Here is a 23,725-nt window from a genome sequence, read left to right on the forward strand (position 1 = left end):
TGCACATTTTCGCTATTTCCTGTTGTTCTCAGTGTTCGCTTTGCAATGAATAGTTCTCGATGTCGGTAGAAGATTGATATGTGGGTGATTAGTGCTCAGGTTGTAATATGGTGGCTGTTGCACAAATGCGGCTCGCGCGAACCTCTTAGTGCGCTATTATTGTGCTCCCATTTCGCTAACCTTTATAGAAATTTTGCATTTGGAACATTTGGAAGGAATAGGTTTATAAACGCTATTTCTCAAGTGGGCCGTCGCTTTTCACGTTAGGACATTACGGGCAGCCTGTGAATGGATTTTGACGGTGTTTCACGACGGCGAACACAGCAGGGTGTCTGATTGGTTTCACATCGGTTTTCCTTCAAAGGACTGAACGTCGTTTATCACATCGATATGTGGCAGCTTAGTGGGAGACCTCTAATAGGTTCTCAGCGCTGTTGCTCGGATCCATTTGATTTGTTAAGGTTCTTGCATAGATCAATCATAGTATCCTTCGTTTGTTCGATTTTGTTCAAACCATCTGGTTCTGCTTCTTCGAATATACGTAAAGCATCCGTTATTCATCGTATATCGCATGCGTATTAAAGACATCTGCGGTTCAATGCAAATTACTTTCCTTATGACCGTTCAAATTATCGATCGCCCTTTCTGGTAGCGAGCCAATTGCCGCACTGTTGTTACCTTGATTTCTTCTTGTTTACTGGACTTCCAGGGTTTTTTTTCTTATTTTGGGGATCTCAATATTTATTTTAACTGTTTTTTTCATTCATACTACAGGATCCATTCCATGGAATTTCCTCACATTCTTGATACATTCACAAATTACTTTCATCTGTAGTATTTTTTCCAGTATAATACAGCAAAGTTTGTAATGAATGCTCGCCGCCACTTCTCGGATTTTTTTTTGTGATTATTTCATTTTAAAACGAGTAGTGTCAACTATTGTGTTGGGTTCTAACAGGTGGATCAGAATTTTAAGATTTCCCGTGAGCACTTTCTGAGTTCTTTTCCACTTTATTTTTGTCTACTAATGTTTTATCCGTTTCGAAACATATCAGACATTACTTTATGTATTTGTAAGATAACATTTCTGGGAATACTTTTTGCTTCCTGGGATTTTTTTTTCTGATTTTTGGCTATGGAGAACGAGTGACAAAGTCGAATAAGTTCGTTTCGTTCATGTTTAAAACGTAAAGAAAGCGTAACACACGTAACACAGCGTATCATTTGCGGCGATATATCGCTGGTCGTTATATATTGTTCTGCAACGTCCCATAAGACTCGTAAAATGTCAATATACTCGCCATATGGATTTGGGAAAAGTACGCCTTGACATCTTTTTTGTGGCAATTGAATCCGGGTGAGCCGTGGGTTGTAGAGGGAAGATATCCAGTTATGCTGCAAAACTCATGGGTACGTGAATCTATAAAACGGCTAATTGTAAGAATTAAGGCATTGGTGAGGTGATCCTTAGTCTCAACGAGGTTAAAGGTGTTTTTTGAAGGCGACAGGTTCGCGTGTGGGTCCCACTTCTTATCTTCTTCTTTTTAAAAAAGGAAAACACTCTCTAGGTTTTGTTAATTTCACTTTCCTCTAAACCTTTTAAGGATTTTAAACCATTTGGGTTCCTCGAAAATTTGCTCGTTTCGGCGTTCGTGCGCACGTGAGTCAATGAGCGCGCTAGGCGTTTCTGCCTACTTCGTATAGCAATTATATCGTTCAAAGTGCGCCGTCCTTCTTCCTTCGTCGCACTGACCTTTTCTGGAATAATGTGAGTTAGCCAAGTGATCCGCGTTCACTTCAGATCTAAATTTTGACTGATCTATTCAATTTTATTTTTTGTAGAGTTAGTTATCCATAAATTTTGCCTCCAATATAAATTTCCAAAAAGTGGATACCTTTTCATCTCCATTTATTTTGAGTTCTCTTTGCGAAATCAACTCTTAAAAAATTAAATCCGGGAAAAATTTACAACTAGTTATTATTAGAGACGATTTAGCATTTCTATTAAGAAGAATTTTGGTTTGCAAACGTTTTCACATACAAACATTTTAATAAGCTCAAATGGAACATAAATCACAAATTAGTTTTTTGGTCGTCATGGGTAAGTCAGGGATTAAAAAAATTAACTCACTGCGGGTGTGGCGCAGTTGGTAAAAAATACTGTTGCGATTGCAGGACTGGTCGAAGGTTCGAAACCGCTACAGGCCAACCGAGCCCTTAATCCCTCGGAGGTCCGATAACTTGGTGTCAGGCTTGTCCGGGAGGATAAAAACACTGGGTTCAGAAATTTTGTCTCCACCGCAACGGATTGTAAGGCTTCACGTGCGTTCATAAACCTCAAACGATTGAAGCCAAACGCCTAGACTTATCCATGACTTATGAGGGATTGACTAACTCCGTACAGTTTATCCTCTCATCCAGAAAAATCATACCGTACAGGACCCATAATTATTTAGTATTACCTCTACAAAATATTATTTATTACATACTATGTGATAATAGTTATAATTATAGTGAAAGAATACCCATAGTGTGAAAATAAATAGCTGTGACGGGATAATTTCTCTACGGTGCGATTACCTCGGGAGGTTTTCCCCGAAAACTCCCTAGGTAGACGCATTCTGTGCTGTAATTTCCCATCATACAGTCAATCTAATAATAGTATAGTAAGTAATATATTATTTTAACAATAGTAGAGTTTTTTTTAAAATATGTATAGCTTCCAAATATAATATCATGTGTTTCCCACGAATCACTCACTGAGTATAACTTCATCAAACTGGTCACCTACGCCTTTTCATGCGTAAAGCAACGGATCCGCGAGATGATCGTCATTTTCATGGATCTAATACGACATATTATGATCGTATTCACGTAGTAATTATGATGGGAACTATAATACCTTGCGATACAATTCAGTCACTATCTCTCGAAAACTTTTCTAACCGGTTTCTTACCCGTTCAAAATGTATGTAGTGGAGAATGATGTCGCCGCCATGCCAATCATTTTCGGTCACATAATTGGATTGATTTTTCTCCGGGACACTTCTAATTCTATTTCTTTGTACTTTTTTTTTTCAAAGAATAGAATATGATGCTGTGGAGCGCTTGGAGATCCGTTTCATCCAGGTTTCGTTCATTTATTCGTTTATTCTTTATTTATTTATCGGAACTACATGCGATACAATTCATCCACTATCTCAAAAACTTAATTAATTAACTTATTAACTTATTAAATTATTATTTAAATAAGTACTATGTATTGTTTCACACGCGCTCATCCTTTAAAAATCTCCCCTCTGTTGATCTGTGCTGAAAAATCTAAAATCTAAAATAAGATCTAAAATAAAATCTGCGTATATTATAGCTTTTCAAGAGCTTCCATCCGTAACTCGACATTTTTTTTTGACTCATGGAGTTAGATGCTCTTATCTTATGTTATTTACGCTTTATCTTTGGAGCTGAATTTTTTTTTGCTAACAAGATCTATTTTTTTCATAAAAATTCCCTCTTTTCCAAAGAATGACTTTTACTTCCTCTTTTTTTTCTTGAGTTATACCTACCAAGTTTTTCAAGTATTCAACATGTAGCACGACCTTGCTCTGTTTTGAATTTTGTCGGGAGTTTCAACGTGGAAGGTCGTCGCCTGGATCATTTTCCACTCTTTTAGTGCAATTCGAGTTACAGTGCAGCTAATTTTTAGAAGTCACAAACAGAGTATTCTCGAAGGGATATATGTGCAGTTACCTTTATCTTGTTGTTTATTGTTCCGTTGTTTTCTTTGTACTATATTGTTTATCTTTATACCACAATCCAAAAATTCAAGAAGAAAAGGAAATAATTTCTTGGCCTTTTTTTGGGCTAGATAAATTGTTCGTTTTTCTTCTCTATATTCTACTTAGAAAATCCCATATAATGAATCTAGTGAGTCTTCAACAAAAATTGGACTACCGTAATCGGATCCTGTAGGAATGGTGTTATGCAGTGCCTTTTTGTCTCCAAAAGTTCTCCAAATGAATCGAGATAAATTTTCAATTGAAACAAAGAAATTCCAGTGCCGTTTCGAGGACAAAATATCACATAAATAGATATTACATTTTTATATTAGTTTTTATATAGACGGAGCAGTTTTTGGAGCTTGTAGATGAAAAATGTGCAGATAAACAGTCTAGTTACCAGGAATTATGTATTTGGTAGTAATAGGAATATTGTATATCATGTTATTAAATAGTTCAACATACAAAAGCGGTCCGAAATTGAGTTGATCGAATGATTCAAAAGGTCCTAATCCTTTTTTTTTATTCCGAATAAGGGTACTGTACGTAAATGTATTTGAATTGTTCAAAGGAATTGAAGATGTTGTAAAAGACAAAAAATGGTTCACTGACAAATACGATGATTACTCTTTCTTCCTCAGTCGTCCACATTTCTCATGGAAAAAAGATCTAAACTAATGTATTTGGTGGAAAACTCGTCTTGAATTCCTATTCGTCAATTTTTTTTCCTCTCAGCACTTCTGTTCACAACAGTTCTCTTGGGCATAAATAATTTCAACACCGTACAATCACCTAACTACTTGTAGAGAATTTTCTCATCCATTCAAATCTCGGCGACGAATCTTTCTTTCACGGATTTCATTGTTCCCTAATTCTCTGGGTTCTCAGATTGTTTTTTTGTATACTACGTACATCTAGATATGAATGATAGTTAGGAGGCCGGGATCGAAAAACAACAGCAATACCATACTCCAGCAACTGATTCTCTATACTTACCGGGGAAAATTTCCTGGCAACATTTGCATTTATTCGGGTCCTGCGGCGATTTATTGCATTGACTCCTCGCTGCTCAGTATTTTTCCTGAAAGATTATTCGCTCTCTTATCTCTGAAAGATCCATCTTCTTTTTTTTTCTTAGCTTTAGCCTCTAAAGCTAGTGCTTAAGTTTTTGGGCGACAATGAACTTAGCTACCAGACACTTCCAGAAATAAGAGAATGTTCCAGAATCCTTACCCACTATTAGTTATTATTGCCTTATTAGTTAACCTATTTTATTAACTTATCCAATGAATTCAAATTCAATGAATCCGATTCTGATTGGGAAATTTCGGAATAGAGCTCTAAAATCGGAGTTTTTCCCCTTGAATCCATAGATTTTCACGTTTTCGAAGTTCTCGTCGACCGCAGTTTTCGAATATTCGAATCTGTGAGTGAATAACTTTAGTTCGATTTCGGAAGTTTTCTGCATGTTCAGCATTCTATGACGTGATCCTCTTTGTTTTTATGCGGTCTCTATATTTTACATTATATTTATATTATATTTATTTATATTTTTTATACACAATTTTTGAGTATCTTCAAAATGATCATTGCTTTTTACCCTTTTGCTGTGATGTTCTCATATTATGTTACAAAGTGGCAAAATCTGACAGCCGACTGTCAGCTCTTCAAGTGCCCCTCACGTAAGCGCACTCATACACAATAACATCGCATTTCACGTCGGTTGATGTCCACTTGATCCAACTAGCCCTTCTTATTTACGACGTCTAGCTGAAGTCATTATTCTTCAAGCTCTAGAGGTTTACCGGCACATTCTGCTTTGCAAAGATTTGTAATACTCACCAACTGGTAGCTTACAGTATGCTATACAGTATACAGTAGTAGTACTTTGAAGGCAGCATACCACAAATCTGACATGGTAAGGGGATCCGAGGAAAAATCTAGAGTTAGGGTTGTAGATTGCTGGAATCAAGGGTGATTCTGCTCACCTCTCCCTAACTGTCTTAAAAAAAACGGCGTGGGAACCGCTTTATTTCCTACGAGGAACGTTAGAACGCTCCTATGTATACGTTCTGGTTCCTTCAGTAACCTATAAATTGGTTTCATTTGAATAGGCAATTCATTTCAATAGAATAGTCGAAGAGAACTCTCCGGATTTCGATCTCTGCGCAGCCACATGCGGCGCGTGTATAGTCGGTTCAAAACGACATGAAGCACGGAACGTTGCGTAAGCGACTGCGCTCGAAGCGGTGCGGTGGAGATAGTGGTTCGAATCGAGGTGGGGCCATGATAAACTGCAGAGATGGGAGGATTCTTACGCGATCCTAACCGCTACACTCCACCCCGCCGCTTCAAGCGCAGCCTCTTACGCAACTGTCCGTGCTTCATGCTGTTTTGACCCAACTATACAAGGGTGGCGCATTGCAACTGAAATCTTCATGAAGAACGGAGTTTTGGACCCGTTTTTTTTTACAACGATTAAGGATTATTGAGCGGAAGCACCCCTGATCCTGCAATCCAGCGATACAACCTATCTCTAGCTCGTCCAGCGGTTTCTCTTGAGATTCGTGGTATGCCACCTTTAAACCTTTTTTCGTATCCTAGATGAGGTCAAGCGGGAGGAGGAAAGTGTAAGCACAAGGAATGAGCATCTGCTTAAGTTGCTGATATTCTGATTTTTTGCTAGTTGCCATGGTTGACTTGGTGTAAGCAGTGTAGTTGACCAATGTCAAATCAGGAGACCACGAAATTGCCGATTTTGAGATCCGCTACGAAAAGACGGAGTTAAGGGTGTCGAATATGAGCGTGATCGCGCCCAGTACCCCGTAATTGTCCTGAAAAACGGCGTGGGAAACAGCCTTGTCGGTCGTTTTTTCCTGCGAGGTACCTAGTTACGTGTCAAGCACGCGCGCCGCGCTCTGCGAACGAAGACAAGACTGGGCAGTAGGTGGGCCGTTGGTGCTGCCTCTCCCGTTCGCTGGCAGACGCGCCGCGTCACACGTTGTTAGGTACCTCGTAGGAAATTTGATCAAGAAGGCCGTTTCCCACGCTATTTTCACGACAATTAGGAAAAATTGAGCGTGATCGCGCTAATACCCTTGATCTACACTCCTAATCCTATCTTTTCCTTGAGAAATCGCAGCATCGTCAATTTTGTGGTGTGCTGCATTTAAAGTAATGGCTTTAACAGCGGGACCGCGACGCGCCTTCGATTGGGGCACAGCAGAAAGAAATCCCGGAGAAAATGTTGCGGTTACACGCTGCAAGACATTTGGCGAGTATGAATAACTGATTGCTTCCAAATTTACGTTAAGAAAAGCTCTAAGGGACTTTTGGCACAATATTGGACCATAAATCAAATTCTCAAACCCCACATTTCCCTGGAAAACGTGATTGACGATCGCAAGATCTGCACCTGTCGAGGTGCTCAGTTTTCCAATAAAATTCGGATGAAATTCGATTCCTCAGCAGGGCGTAAAAAGCAGTTAAATCTATTGGTTCATTGACCGAGTTTTCCCCGCTTTTTGATTGCCGCTAACAGCTGATCGGGACACTTTAATTAGTGAATTCCATCATTTATGAAAATAGTCATTAAGCGAAGCGGTGCCCTGACTAAATAATGCGGTCGTGATGAAATGATGCAGAAAACAATACGAATCGAAGGAATAAATTCATCAGGTAAAGGTTATATTTTCCTCTTCGCCCATTACTTGATGCGTTCTAAGAAGAAAAGGAAAAAATGACCTTCTGAAGTTAATTTATCGTTCATTCAATCTTCATTCACCACATTCTGGTCCTATAAGCGTACTCTTTCCCTTATAATACCATTAATGTACCTAGAGTCGTTGAATTTTCTGAAAAGCAATGCATAAACTTCAAGTGTTCTTCTATTTGCTTCTTGTTGCTATGGTAATTTTGCATAAATTGAGATGAAACCGGTAAATAAGGAACGAGGACGAAAAACTTGTTCCGGCGATGCATTTGAGTGAACATCTCATTTTTCAATTTAGTTAGAAAAATTCTCGACTATATAGAGCACATTGGGAGCAACTCCTAAGGATCTTCGATCATTTAAAGGCATCACCCTACGAATATGAGGTGGTACGAATTTCAGGTGGAGTATTCGTATACGGGATCGTAGATTATGTAGAGGGGGGTGATTCCGTCTATTTCTTCCTAATTCCCGTAAAAAACGGCCCCGAAGATACGATTTCGAGGGGTTCGGCGCGCTATTTTCTACAACGAGTTCGATTGGAGCGCCCCAGCCGTGTGCACGCGCCGCATCTCCCGAGCCGTTTCTTACGCCAATTAGCAAGAAATGAATGGAATCACCCACCTGCCCATAATCTACGATCCCGTTACGAATACTTCACCTGAAATTCGTACCACCTCAGATTCATGGGGTGATCCCTTTAAGGACACCATGGGCAATAATCTGAAGTCTTAATGGAATCCTTGTATTTTTTTCTTTACCTTTTCCTTTTCAAATCTTGATGAGATCCTAGTTGTTCTTTTTTCTTTGGATTGATTGATGCTTTCTCGTTCTAATTTCTGTCTTAAACACAATTCTTTTGTTTTTTCTTCTTTTTAGTTTTTTTTTGTATTTCTCGAGTAAATAGTTGTATTTCATCATATTAGTAAACGAACTTCATTTGTCTCAAAAGAGGTGCCCCTTGTATTAAGAAAATGAAGGGAAGAATAATTAAAACGTAATTGTAAACAACCGTGAGTCTGAATGGGGTTCTTCTGAAGATAAAATTTAACCAAATACAGGTCCAAAAGCCCTACCGTTTCCATCATCTCTTTCTCTCTCATAAGTGATCCCTGATCGATATCAGGTGCATGCCAAACTGCCATTCAATCGCTATTTGTTCGAGATCCTACAACCTGTTGCTTTTTTTCTTTAACGTGGTTCCATTGTTTTTTTTTCTTTTCGTTTGTTCAGATGCTGCGTAGTTGGGTCAACACGACATGAAACACAGTGCAATTGCGTAAGCGGTTGCGCTTAAAGCTCTTCGCTGGAGCGTAGCGGTTGGGTCGAGCAAGGACCCTTGCTAGCATCACTCATCGCTGCAGTTCGGGATGGTCCCGCTTCGATCCGAAACATTCGCTGGTTCCTCCGCGTCGCTTCGACTGCTGCCGCTTACGCAACGGCACCGAACCTCATGTCGTTTTGACTTTCTTATGTTCATGCTAGGCGTGCAGTAGTTCCCAGAGTTTTCGTTCCTTTGGCTGGCGCAATTGCTTTTCATTATTATTTGGCCTGGATATGCCAAGCGCTGGACGAGTTCTATCGCGCGTATTGATCGTAATCAATTACGGTGGGACGTTTATCAATTGCTGCAATCCAAAGTTATTTTCTTGGGATTTCTAAGCTTTGCAAAGATTTTCTTCAATGATACTTATGACACTAAATAGATTAACCAGGACCCGTTTTACTGTTTCTAGATGTTACCCACTATTTTATTGTACTTTGCTTCCTTACACCACACTTCAAACGTAAAACTAGTTGAGTATTTGTGCAGAAACTGCACAGCGCCCCGCCCACAATACTGGGACTCAAATGAGTCCGGTCCTAAGATGTGACACTATCCTGCTGATATAATATTTTCATCATACTCCTACTAACATATACTCCTGAACAAAAGGCTAGAAATAGTAGCTCCTCAAACTTATCATATCTATTTGTGTTCGTTTGTCAATCATAACGCTCAATTCAGGATCAGCAGGCTATTTAACGAAGTCTTTTCCTCAAAAATTCACAAATAATTCAAGAGAAGTTGTGTGATCTCAGTTCTTGCTTCATAAACTTTATACTGTAACGTTGTCGAAGCTCTTGCTTTAAATCTAAATTGCCTCGTAAGTGTAGACAAAGAAATACCGTGTTGATCTACGGATGTACAGTCAGCTCAAAAAGATCTGAACAATGGTACAGTCGCAAGAGAAGAAAAGGCTGCAATGGAAGCAGCACGGCGTAGCCAGCGCTTGCAATCCAGATGGGACCCTCGCTAGCCCCGCTCATCTCAGCAGTCCGAGTGGAGCTGGCGATGATCGCAACTCGATCGAATCCGCTTGCTCCACCACGTCCTTCGAGCGCAGCCGCCTACGCAACTGCAACAGGCTTCGGGTCGGTTTTACCGGAATATATAATCTGAAAATGCTGGCCATGCAGACGACAAGAAATGAGGCTAGTTTTTCTAGTAACAGAGGGGCTGCTGGATTAGCGAAGAAATAAAGCAACGTGAACAGTTTTTGATCTATTACTGGGTTTTATTGGAAACCATGAGTATCCCGTTGTCCAGCGCCAACCTATGTAGCTTTAGTCTAGCCTCCCCGGTTCAGGATACTGCCCATATTTCCAGCTGTCTAATCAGCACCAATCTGTCAGGCTTCCGGTGTCTGAAGTATTTCCATAGGAAATTTCTGAGGACCTTATTCAAGAAAGATTTTCAACAAATTTTCTTTTTTTTTCGAAATAAATGAAACTAAGAATGAAATGTTTATGAATACCGAACCCTGGCGCTACAAGTATACATACATTTTGCATGTACAATTGCCTCCAAAAATATTGACCCAATCTGGAGTGATAATCGATTGAGAAATCGATGAGGTGCAGATTGTCCTTCCATCTATAGTCGAGACTAAAATTTGGTTATGTGGTGCATTTGCACACCTAAGATCATGTGCATTTGCCTATTTTGAAGTGTTTCTATACCGATTGAACACAACCGCATCGCATGTGCAGAACTCGGCCAGTCGTCCATCCACTCGACCTTTTTTTAAACTTAACCATAAGCACTCAAGCATGTTTTCGCTATTCTTTTCTATTATTATAAATGCCGCAGACGTCTTGAACTTATACGTCCACTTTTCATCCGGGACTTTGCACTATTTTCCATTTCGTTAGATCCTGAGGACTTGAGTGCTTGTGTGAAGCTTTACAATGCAGTTAGGCCTAGAAGCGAAATCATATCTACGCACTACAAGCCCTGTCGTTTCGTTTTCGCTGCAGGACAGAGCTCTGGCAGGAAATTCTGTGTTATTTTGCACTATTGGAATTGTTCTATACAGTACTACTACTACTGACTATTATATTACTAATTATATGCTATTAGGGGGAAAATGTGATTGGAGGAGGGGCAGTCAACCCCACTCTTATTTCTGGAAACTCTATCTTCCTTTTTTTTAAAATAATTTCAGTCTTTATGTCATAGATCCTCTAAGAGTAATGCTTATGTTTTAGGGCGCCAATGAACTTATTCATTTCCAGAAATAAGAGAATACTCCAAAATCGTTACCCACTTTTCGTTATTATTGTGTTAATAGTTAACATATTTTATTAACTCCGAATCTATCGAATGAATTCAAATTCAATGAATCCGATTCTGATTGTAAAAGTTCGCACTAGAGATATAAATTCGGATTTTCTCCCTTCAATCCATAAATTTTCACATTTTGGAGGTTCTCGTCGACTGTAGTATTCGAGTATTCGAATCTGTGAGTGAATAAGTTTAGTTCGATTTGCTCGGAAGTCTTCTGTATGTTCAGCTTTTTGGTGACGTGATCTTATCCAACTACACTTTACCTGAGTATTGTTACTATTTTTGGGGATAAATGTATTTGGGGGGAGGGAGAGGGAGAGGGGGGGGGAGGGGGGCAATCAGTGTCGCCCTTATTTCTCAAAGTAAATAGAGGCCCTAAGGGCTAAGCATGAGTATTAAAGGATCTATGACATGTAAACTAAAGTTACTAAGAGAAAGGAAGTAAGTTAGAGCCTCGTGAAATAAGGGCGCCACTGAGTGGCTCCGCCTATCCTCCCCCCCCCCCCCCAAATACATTTTTTCCTCTTTCCTCTGTTCTTGTGTATACAGTAAGCAGTATACAGCAGCAAAATTTCTTCTGGACTTAGTTTTATTTTCGCACTACACAATCAGATGTCTTGTAACTATCGTCGCATTCGCGCCATTGCCCTATAGAACAGGTTTTCTGTGTGATTATAATTAACACCTTTGCCTTCCTTCATGTGGCTGAATGAATGAATCGCAGCAGAATGTTGACGTTCTTCTTCTACTACCATTTTTCAACGTTTAACCCGTAGAAAATAACAGTAAACCGTACGAATACCCTGCAAAAAAATCAATGCATAATCTCATGCAAAAATCTATACTGTAATGTTTTGTGTGTATAGAACGTCGACTGAGGATTTCTCGTTACGAGCGAAAAAAATTCTCTTCGGGGATGATTCGGGCATCATCATCGACCCGTCTTTGTCAACTTTCTCAACAACCTTCCCACACTCCTTCTAATTTTCTCTGTTTTGATAGGCATTGCGCTGCGTTACGCACGTACGCTACACCGCTGTGTGAACCAGCTCCGTCCGTTAGCGCCGGCCGCGATAGGCGACGATTAAACCGCATTTAATGTAAATGTTTGTGTACGGATTAAGTTTGTAAGAGGATGACCGGTTGACGATTAATTGACGTCCGGATCTTTTCTTTACAGTGGCTTTGTTTTCATTCCAATCATTGTTGTTGTCTTTCTTGTCTCTTTCTTCTTCTTTTTTTCTTTTCAATATGAAGTACACACTTATCAAATCTAGTCATGTATTCTAGTGTCTTTACTGTGACACTTGCATGTTTTGTCTACTTATCCATTGTTCGTCCTTACCGGAAGCGGACAGTCGTGCTAGGATACACCACATATGTGTGCTCATTCTTTACATTTAGTGTTCTCCGTCCTGGATTTCTCTTCAGTTTTGATGGTTAATGGAACAATGGTGTTTTACTATGGAGTTAGTATTTGGTTCGAAAAAAAATCTCTTCGTAGATCCCGCGTGTCGATAACGGTTTCGTGTTTTTTTTTTTTTTTTTTTACTTTATTCAGTCCATAGTTCTTTTCTGCACTTTGATTCTTTAGAACTGTTTTTGAATTTAAAGCTTTAAATTCTAAAGCTAACGCACATAATTTTTGTTAGATTTATTTCTTCCCAGAAAAATGATGTAATTTCTCAGTAGCCGATGATTGATAAGCGCCAGATGGTCGTTATTCATGTGGTTTTTGAGCGAACAATTAAAAACTTCACAGGAGTGCAGTGGTGCAAAAGCAAAAGTTTAAAACTTTTTCAAACTAAATAACGCTAATAGCATGAAAACATTGCGAGGTAGGAAGTCTCCGAAGTTCTGGACCTCTGCTACTAGCTAAAAAAAACTATTTACAAAACACTTCAGTCCAAGACGCGGTCCTCTTTCGTCTAATATTTTGTGCTGTTGAGTGCTGTCCTGTTTTTTTTCTCCCAGGGGGATTTTGCTTCCATTCTCTTGTCCTTTATTGTTTCAGCTGTGTAGAGAAGTTTTTCATCCTATTTAACATCGTAGACCGAACACTCGATCATTGCGTGAGAGTTTCATCGTTGTACTGCGTTAGGTAGTCTATATCTTAGGCGAAATGTTAGATGTAAAAACATATCCAGGAAAACTGCCTACTATTTTTCGAAACGGAAAAAGAAGAGTTTTGAAAGTAGCTGCTCTTGAAGAACACTTTCGTCTGGAAAAATCATCCCTCGGCTCATTTAAGGTAGGTTCATAAATGGTGTAAATTCTTTGGACTTTTTCTCAGTCATGATTAGGTACAGTTAAAGCTTGAATTTGTTGTACATTTTTCCATTATGTGTAGTCTACGTGGGGAGAGTCATTTTCTATTTCAGGAAAAAGGATTATAAAGTCCCAGGATGATAAAGTGGGCTAGAAAATTTGATTCTGCATTAAATACCAATTGGATTATCCAATGGAGGGCTTAGACTTCGCACAGTGTAGAACTCAATCTAGAAAGGTAGTAAGGAACTAGCTCCCAGTTCTTGAATTAGACCTTAATTTTATAGTTTGGTTGAATTTCTCATGCGATACCATTGAAGTCAGTTTCTCACACAATGTTGTAATTTTTCGCGGAAAATTTACTTGATTGGTGATGAAGAAATATTTCGAATGTGCTGAAGGCTAAATAGGCCGTTGAAAGGAATAAAGAAGCACCATAATTCTTCTGGAAAGAACATTTCCTTGGGACATCCACTCATCATTCGGTTAATTACCTTAGTAGAAGCTGCATGGAGCTTGCCATTCCGCAACCAAGACATGTTCGGTGAAAAAGGATGGACGGAGTTAGTCCCAAAATTCTAGATTTGTGTGTGTTCAGAATCTCGAGGCTTGAAATTAAATGTTGGAAGCAGAGAAAGAAGAGAGGGAATTACCGCGGCACTCTTTTCTTTCGCGAAAATACAGGTGAGGACCCTCAAGTCTCCTAAAAGTTTCTTCTCTCAACGATGAAATTTTTCGAGCTAGATACCTGGCTCGAAGTATTTCAGCAGTGTACCTGGTATTCTGTTTGTCTTTATCTTGCCTTCATTTTGTATTAGTTGAAAGTTTTCATGCTGAAATTCAGAAACACACAGAATACTTAGTTATAGTGGAATTTCTTTTTTCTATTTGTCTGTTACCCGTTCGGATACTGGGTTACAAGTCAGTCTAGAAGTCACTTGAACGTAACGGTCAACATTGTAATTAATGCACTTTCGCGCGTGGCGGGGGTTCACAAACTGTGAGGCTCGCGAAAGTTCAACCACCTCTCGGACTCGGCTCTTAGTGGTTTGTGCAAAAAGCGAGAAAAGCTTAGCAACGAGAGTCTTGTACTCTTGCCGTGTCCAAGACTGTGTGTACACTTTCTCTAAGGAATATTTCCAGACCGTAAGATCGATCGGTCGATCGATTTGTTTCTGAATGCTGCTTTCAGCCTTCCTCTGCTTCCTTAAGTAACTTAGTAAAGGTGCTTTCCAAAACTTCTAAGTCTTTACGAATCCGAATGCAAATTAAAGTGTTTTTAAGCATCTCTTCAAATCCTACCGTTGTTTCTCTTACCGTTGCTCATTCACCTTAAGATAAGATACTTTGAAGTAGAAGAGAGGGTCATAACTAGTGAACTATTTGTATTGGTTTCAGACCATGGGCCAAAAAAGTGCATAGTACATAAGTAGTATATAGTATAGCGAAGTGGTATTAAAAAAGTAAGGTTCCTCCTCGTGAGCAAAACACCTTTGCTTTTTTTGCTTTGAGATGATGCTTTAATTCATAGGTAAGTAGTGGATGGATTGTGATGCACCACAAAGAAACTGTTCTTTTGATTTCAGTTGCAGTTTCATGACACTTTGAATTCATTCGAACGTTGACATTTGAATTTGAAAATTAGTGTTTCGAATAAATAACATTGTTATGAAGATTAGGAGAGAAAGAAGTTTAAAAGCGCGATGAGAAGAATTCTGCTTTTCAGTAAATCCATTGAGGAGTTCTTTTTTTAATATGTACATGTATGAAACAGATGATTTGACTGCTGAGATACTCTCGAACGAAGGCAGTTTATCACTTCTATTTGCTAGCAGCAAATAACATCTCCTTACTTTCTTCCACTTTTCAGTCACAAGGAGTAGTTGTCTTGTTCTTTTCCTCTCGTTTTATTTTCAGTACTTCACTTTTTTTGCTCAGAATTTGCGGTTGTAATTACTTTCAGAACAGCAGGAAGCCAAGGAAAGTAAGGTTACACACATGTGCTTCAGAACTAGTTCTTTGGTGCTTTGTCTCGTGATTTGCATTTGTTTTCCGATTCTCAGCGATTCGTTGACTTCTGGTAATTTGAAAATTAATTGCACACTTTGAAGTGTTTGCTTCTTTTTACTGTTACAACCCAAACCTTGTTCAATTCTTGTGTTGCCGTTGACGTACGAGAGCTATCGCTGCCAGATCTCTGACTCATGACGATGGCGCTTGCGATTTCAGTTCATCGACAGTTCCGTTCTACTGTCGTAGTATGTGTAGTTGTACGCTACTTTTAAATATTATAGTTCTTTCAGGAACCCAAATGTCGACAATAAGTGTTTCGACTGCATCAACAGAGCAGACTACCGTTCAATCTGCTCATCCTAATGTTGAGAATCAATCGGCAAACACATCAATGACATCTGAAAAGAGTGACAGCTGTAAGTGTCTTGAATTCCTTTCAAAAATTTTCTTATTCAATAGTTAGAAGAGTTTTATTCATTGAAAATCCATTACAATCTAGTTTTCGCTATAATCTTTTGAAATTCAATCCAATAAGTAGACTGTGCAGTCTTTTTTCCTCAGTTTTGGTTATATGTTTCACATCTTTTCATATCGTCTGCCTAGCGATTCCCATGTTGTTTTCATAACGTTAGTTTTTATGTGTCCATATGTTCCTCAGCAAACAGGCTTTCATCGTATCGAAATAGAGGCTTGGAAGAAACGCTTCACATTCAAGCGTAAAATTGCACTCTCTGTTCACCAGCCTATTGCTGACAGTTCGTAATTGCTTTATAATTGTCTCTTATATGGTGACTCTGAGGAAAATTTATTCTGTTAATAGCAAGTGTTAAATAGCTTTTTGAATGATTCGTTTTATTTTTGTTTTGTTTTTGTTCCTGTATGTCGGTGGATCTCATCGAATCTAATAATTTTATCTCGGAGAAAGTACAACCGAAATGGGGGTTGTAATTAATAGACAAACCATGAAAAAAAAAATGAGTCAAACAAATCGAGACAAAGCCCCAGGTCAATTGTGATTGTCACCGTTTCAATAGTTTTTTTCTTTGAGTTCTTTAGTTCTCCTACAGTGCTAGTCTGCTAGTGGTTTTGAACACTGCTGTTGATTTTGAATCCGTGTTCGACTGCTTAATTTTTGCATGTAGAATGGAACACAATTCCTGGAAGAGACGCCTTCAGATTAGAACTAGCTCAGCTCGTTAATGCGCGAAGATTGTAGTGCCAGGCAATTTCGAGGCCATTTCAATGAGCCATGCGTTTTTTTTTCTGTTCATGTTTTACGATTACGCCTTTCCAGCTCGTCCATCTCTTCATTATCCAACTGTCTGCGTACAAGTCCCTCGTGCTCCTGCATCACAACTTTCGTCACCTCCTAGTGGAGTTTCATATGCAGTTCCATTTCCAAAACCGGTTCGTTTCCCTTATTCTAGTTTATTATATGAAATGACACTTTACACATTTCAATCTCAGATTCAATACTCCGCTGCACAATTACATTACGAGAATATGAAACATCGTTGTAAGATGTTAGACGCAGAAAATCAACGCTTAATGCGTGTACAAAACGAGCTGATATCGGACGCTAACCGGAGAGTTGAGGTTAGAATTTGTTCATATTGCGGTTTCATTTGCTTCCATTCTCTCCTTACATTATTCCCTCTTGATGATTCTTTTTACTACTACTTTTTCTTATAATTGGTGTGGGCCTCTTCAAACTCACGGCATTCTACTCCAAAATAGAGGGAAGAACCGGAATATTTTTGTTCGTCTTTAAAAATAGAACGCAGCTGTTTTTTGGAAACTATTATTATTTCTTTCTGCTTTCATTCCCTGCTATATTTGAGTTACACCTTCATGTTATTTACCTCCTTAACTACGAAAGGACATTCAATCTAGCCGCTTACGATGAAGAATATCTAGTAAGAACGGGATTTTAAACAGGAGCTTCCAGACTTTCTCGAATTTTCCGAGGAGTTCTAGTTTTGGAGCTTGTCTCTGAATTTTTGGATAATCGCATTTTAGAACATCGTGTTTCTGAAAGATTTCAGGTTTTTGATTTTGCGGATATCATAGTTTTCGAGCTCTACATTTTTTTTGGAGCTTCAAATATTTGGGTTCTCTAATTTTCACCTATTCCGAATTTTCGAGAAGATATTTTTGAAGTTAACTTAATTTTGTTAGAAATCTAAAAGTTCCGCAACGGCCACATTTCTCCATCCGCTGGAACTTGCAATCGGAGGAAGAAATGTGACGAAGGAAGATTTAACTCGGCTTTCTCTCTTACAGTACATTTCTTTCGTGCTATCGTGCTGGGGAGAGGTGCGCGAATCATCTGTTCCTTAGAGCATGCGGACACCATTCCGATCTTATAGGATACCTTTGTAGTCCCTTTAGATCTTTTCGATAAATTTCGAAAGTGTATCAGAAGTTCTTCATATGATACCCTTCTAGTCAGATTTGACATTTAGAGCAACTATGTTGTTTTTCTTCGTAAGTTAATTGTCATAGATTTTCTAAGAATCTTTGGTGCGGCAAAGAACTGGTAGAAAATAGATGTATGATGAGCTTCTTATGAACCGCAAACTAGTTGTGCTTCATTCTTGTTCTTCCTTTTCTTTCTGCCTTGTTAAGGTAAATGAAACGTTTCTTTGCATGTTTCAATATCCTACTGAAGAGAACCGAGAACATTAGTTTTAGTAAAAACAGTTTTTCATTTTAGATGCACGTGAATGAAATCAGAATGTTGAAGGAGGACAATAAAAAATTAACCGCGACTAACAAGGTAATGAATGATTCGTGTCCAGCACAATTTGTTGTCTCAAACCTCTGATGTGTTGCGCCGTAGGAACTCCGAGATCTTTGCTGTTATCTTGATGATGACCGTCAAAAAACCCGCCGCTTGGCTAGAGAATGGCAAAAATTTGGAAGATATTCGAGCCAAGTCATGAAGCAGGTACGTATGATAACTCTCATGCCTTTTTGGTTTTTTTCTAAATGTGGTTTATTTACAGTCTTCATTTACGAACTCTAAATTTTCCTCATTTAGGAAATGTCGATTTATCAACAACGTTTACGAGAAGTTGAGGAGCGCCACAATGAGGTGCTTCGAGAAAATGAGGAGTTGAAGCAGTTGTGCCTTTATCTTGACGAGCAGCGACAACGATATGCGGTATATCATGGTGAGGACGACAAGGAGAGCGAAGACTTGGGTAGGTGCTATGTCCTTCAAGGAAATCTAAAGGTCCATGGGGAAGCGGAGCCGGTTTTTTTTATCTCTGTTACTTTCTAGAAACGATTGATTAGAGTTTCTAGGAAGTAACAGATTAGAGTTTCCCTCGCTTGTATCTAACCTATCAACCACTAGAAATTGTATCGCTACTTTAAAAAAGTGTTTTTCTACTTACTCAAAGTAATTTTCGAACAAAAATAACAAAAATAGGCTGCCCACAGAGTTTATAGAAGCGATGATGTGACGATTTCGCATCAATACCAACTAGTGGTGACCGCTTTCGCTTTTTTGTGAATTCTTTGGGCAGCCATACTCGTTGCGATCAATTATTATTGCTGGATTTTCGAAAAAGCAGAGGTGCTGCGCTGTCGCAAGAGCCAACCAAACCTTTCATGGTCGATAAATTGGTACCAGACTCATCTGGGAAGGTATCTGGAGGTATCTGTCTGGGATGTGATACATCGACCTCCGCAAGTCATTGTATAGGATAGACTCGTGTTCGTAAACAAACGATTCTGAATTGAAGTGAACGCATTGGCGCATCCCAGGCGGATTGATTAACCCCAGACACTTTATCCTTTATGTTGCTCACAATACTGCAATTATTTACTCATTATTTAACGGTCTACTGCAGCCGTACTGGTTAACACTAACCGCTTAGTCTTTACCTTAATCTTTTTGAACGATTATTGCTAGACCTCTGAATGTAAGGTTGATTTCTCCATTTTTTTCTAGGATGCGGAAGCAGTGAGAGGAGTGAGGAATGTGATGATTCCAAGGAAGTTTGCGACACGTCTATAAATCAACAGAAGGTTAGTTGGTCGTTTAGAAAAGTGTTATAGAAGTGTTGAACAGGAACTGTTTGCATCTATGTCTATCCAAATAACATACAGGAACTGGCACTGCGGATGATTTGTCAGCGGGTGGACACAGCTGGTGCGACCTCTCAACTGTCATCACTCGATCAGACCGCCGAAACAGAACGTCTCGTCAACTACATTCAATCATTAGAAGCGAGAATAAAACAGCTTGAAAGGGCAAGTCAACAAAATGTGAGATGATTTATTACTTACCAGTTCTCGATTGAAAAAAAAAATACGACGTTGTTCTCTCCAGGGTTTGTGGCACTCTGCTTGCACATTGGTTTCTGAAAATGATGAGAAGACAATCATCGACAGATGCGACGAATTATACAATGACACTATTCCGGAGAAAATTACACCGCTTAATAATAAAACAATGCAAATTTCTTCTTGCAGTGAGTTGAATCAATACTTTTTTTAAATGAGCTTTTCTTAATGTGTTTCATTCAAGGCACTATGACCAATTCGGGAACAACGTATGCAAGTTCGGAAACCGATATGGAAAGTGCTGTTTTTGTAATGGGCGACGAAGTTGGTGAGTAAACATAGTTTCTGTAACATTTCCCGGTTTATTTTTTTTTCTCAGAGATGCAAAACTGCAATTGTTTGTTCATTGATTCAGGCTAAGTTTTGTTGCATTAAGCGTAATTGTTGGGATTTTTAGTTTGTAAGGCGCTTCAATTTTTCGTTAGTGTTCCCTGAGGAGATGGTAGTGTTCTGCTTCTTCATCTATAGAGAGTTTCTTTAGAGTTAAAAAAGCTCAGGGTTTACCGTAATGTTCGTATAAATTTTTATTCTGCCGATATATCAAGATGTAAAAGATTATGTGTGTTGATTTGACCCGGTTATATAGGTTAGCACACATTTCTTCAACCCATCTCCGGCAAGGTCATTGTCTTTCAAGTCAATAGAATTCTTTGTTAGAAATGCTGGATAATTTCAAATGTTAGACGTATGAGTGTTCAAGAATAATTTTGATTTCTAGGAAAATTTGGAACTATTTCAAATTTCAGTTTCATTTTTAAAATTATTTCATGTATTAAAGGCATCACCCCACGAATCTGAGGTGGTGCAGATTTCAGGTGGAGTATTCGTATATGGGATGGGAGACTACGGAGAGGGGGGTGATTCCGTCCATTTCTTCCTAATTGCCGTAAAAAACGGCCCGGAAGATACGGCTTCATTCGTTTTGGCGCACCATTTTGTACAAGAGGTTCGATTGGAGCGCGCCAGTCTTGTGCGGCGCCGCATCTTCCGGGCCGTTTTTTTACGGTAATTAGCAAGAAATGGACGGAATCACCTCCCTCTCCGTAGTCTCCCATCCCGTATACGAATACTCTACCTGAAATCTGCACCACCTCAGATTCGTGGGGTGATGCCTTTAATGTACATTGTTCAGTTCTTTGTGCGTACTTTCACTTCTTAGATTTTTCTGGACATACTTTTGGATTTGTAAGGATCTAATTGTTGCAATGTAAAAAAAGCAGTTGAATTTGAGACTTGTTAGCTGAGCGAATCATTTGTGGACAAACAATATTATTTCTCCACCAACTCCATGATTTTTCTTCTCGTTCCATGATTGAAAAGTAATGTTTGGTTGATTTTAGAAGAATCTATTGATTGCAGGCAGTAATCATTCCTATTTCCATAATTTTAGATGAGATTGGAGCGTTAGAAGTGCGATCATTGACAAGGATTGAGGAAGACGGTGAGGACAAAGAAAAACCACTGGATGATGTAGAGGAACAGAGTGCTCAACTACCACCAGCCATTGCTCCACTTAGCGAAAGCCTTGTAAGCGGTGCTCATCAGCATTATGCATATATATTATGAAAAAACAGCATTATACATATATATTATGAAAAAACAGCATTATACATATATATTATGAAAAAATAAGTCAGGATTTTTACTGAATAAGGTTATCCCATACAGCTAAACGTTGGCCGTCTATCATTGACCAGCTCCGAACTTTCCTTATCCCTAAACGAATCAACTGAAGATTTGCGACCTCGGTCTTTGTCTTCAAAAAGTGCACCATTGACATCATGTACGTTACTGAGTAACTTTTTAATTTTGAATTTAAACTTAGAGAATTGATTTAGCCCGTATGCCTCGAATCACATGGAAGAATTCATTATTCCGGAAACCATTCAATAGGAACGAGAAAGGACGAGAAAACAATGATTCAAGCCAAATATCAGTAAGGCTGCGTTAAATTTCATCCCACGGAAATTTACACATGGATTTTCTATACAGATTGATCGAAAACTGCCTCTCCCATGCACGAACACAAACAGATGTGGAATCACTGCTGTTTAACAAAACAACAAGATTTCAATAATGTCAATATGTATATGTATATATAACGATGTTCAGCAATATTAATACTTTTCGCAAATATTCTGGTGTTGTATCCCCATGACCTCATGAGATTGCTTTGAAGGCTCACATTTCATGCGTATTGATTGTAATTTGACAGCATATGTGAAAAATAAAAAATGATATAGCTATTGAGGATCCTAGTGACCTTGCTATTCACATGGGAAGCTTTTTTATCTGAGCATTTTTGCATTAAATTGTGATATTTTCGGATGAACCGAGGATCTGTGTAGTCGCTGTGGAGCTGAGACCAATGCCCAAAAGAGCCGACCGTGGCTCTCAGCTAAGTGAACACTCTAAAGTTTGGTCGGACGTAAAGGTTAGGGTTAAAGGCAGCGTATCACGATTTTGACGTAGTGCGTAAACCACCACCGTTTGCGCAGCTGCACTGTGCTTCATGCCGTTTTGACTCTACTACATACAGTAGGGTCAAAAGGATATGAAACACGTACGTAATTGCGTACACGGCTTCTCTTGAGGCGGTTTGGTGGAGCGCACTGCAACCGTTGTTGGCTTCACCCATCGCTGCAGTTTGCGATGGCACCACCTCGGTCCCAACTGCTGCCTCCACCGAGCCATTTCGAGCGCGTACGCAATTGCACCGCAACTACACTCGTGATTCATGACGTTGTGACCCTACTATAGCTGGGTCAAAACGACATGAAGCACGGACCGTTACGCGAGTGACCGCGCTCGGAAGCGGTGCGGTCGAGACAGCGGTTGGAATCGAGGTGGGACCATGGCGAACTGCAGAGGTGAGTTGCGGCAGTGAGGGTCCTTACGCGGTCCCAACCGCTCCGCTTCGAGCGCAGCCGCTTGCGGTAATGTCCGTGCTTCATGTAGTACTGACCCGACTATATACGCGGGATTCAGAGCTCGTATCCGATAAAATCCCTACGGTTGGATAAACATGCGCCAGAAAAATGTTGGATACATTGCTATGGAATAAAAATTTGTCCACCCACAAATGTATAACGGGGCGAGGTAACGTTTCCGCTCGTTTCAGCACTGAAAATGATTCTGCAACTGCAGGCTGGGTCCCGCAACGAAGTGCCGTTGCATCGAGTTAGCGTCGGGAAGCCAGCGAAGTGATATTGGATAGCATGGTTGTGGAAAAAAGTTGTCGATGTTTTCGTTCCTATTGTATTTATCCTGCCAAGGACAAATATATCTTACAATATAAAGGATAAAAGGATAAAGTCTCTGGCGTATCAATCCACTTGGGATGCGCCAGAGCGATTTACTGGAATTCGTAATCGTTGAGGTTTTGGAACGCGTGTTGGCCTATACAATGACTTGCGGGGGTCAGCCGGTGATCAAGTCAGTGTTTTTATCCTCCAAGACAAGTCTGGTAGCAATTTATCGACCCCGGAGGGATGAAAGACTTGGTTTGCACTAGGGCGGTTTCGATCCCTCGACCGCGTGGCTACAACGGACCTCTAACCGACTGCGCCACACCCGCCCATTTTACAATATACAGGCTCAAAATCCGACGACTCACGGTATCTTCAGCATAAGAATTCAGGAACACCTCGGATTTCGTTTATAAACGATGTGTAATACGACAATAATATAAATTTCATTTACAGGCGCCATATAACATGATATAGAGAAGCTTTGATGTGGATAAGAGAGAGGGAGAGAGATAGAGAGTTGAGTCGCCACAGCGACTATCACATTCGCAATAAGAACGGATGCCATTGTATGGCAGCTAGGTAAGTATTAATGGTTGCGGGGAGGAATGGAGGGAGGGAGGGAGGGATGGATGGATGGAGGGATGAAGGGGCTGGGAAATGGACGACGACGGGAAGACGACGATGGCATCTGATATGAATAGACAATATTGGCTAAAGCTCGTCGGTATTTTAAGAAAAA

At 39.6% G+C, this 23,725-nt stretch overlaps 1 protein-coding gene across 2 annotated transcripts; it reads left to right on the top strand.

Annotated features, from left to right (window-relative positions):
- Positions 1 to 9,772: 9,772 nt before the first annotated feature.
- RB195_016147 (uncharacterized protein) lies at positions 9,773 to 21,790 on the top strand (the record flags this gene model as incomplete). 2 transcript variants are annotated; one of them, XM_064207174.1, is made up of 16 exons in its annotated part: positions 9,773 to 9,903; positions 13,965 to 14,050; positions 15,670 to 15,795; positions 16,674 to 16,786; positions 16,847 to 16,975; positions 18,096 to 18,158; positions 18,222 to 18,329; positions 18,423 to 18,585; positions 19,341 to 19,417; positions 19,499 to 19,657; positions 19,722 to 19,863; positions 19,920 to 20,003; positions 21,126 to 21,262; positions 21,404 to 21,518; positions 21,574 to 21,671; positions 21,728 to 21,790. In XM_064207174.1, 16 exons carry the CDS (start codon positions 9,773 to 9,775, stop codon positions 21,788 to 21,790), a joined length of 1,794 nt encoding a protein of 597 aa, XP_064063054.1. The 2 variants fall into 2 exon arrangements, with proteins under 2 accessions (XP_064063054.1, XP_064063055.1); XM_064207173.1 differs by lacking the exons at positions 9,773 to 9,903; positions 13,965 to 14,050 and having other exon boundaries at positions 15,678 to 15,795.
- Positions 21,791 to 23,725: the final 1,935 nt, after the last annotated feature.

This window comes from Necator americanus, chromosome V, assembly GCF_031761385.1.
Source record: "Necator americanus strain Aroian chromosome V, whole genome shotgun sequence".
Lineage (NCBI taxonomy): Eukaryota > Metazoa > Nematoda > Chromadorea > Rhabditida > Ancylostomatidae > Necator > Necator americanus.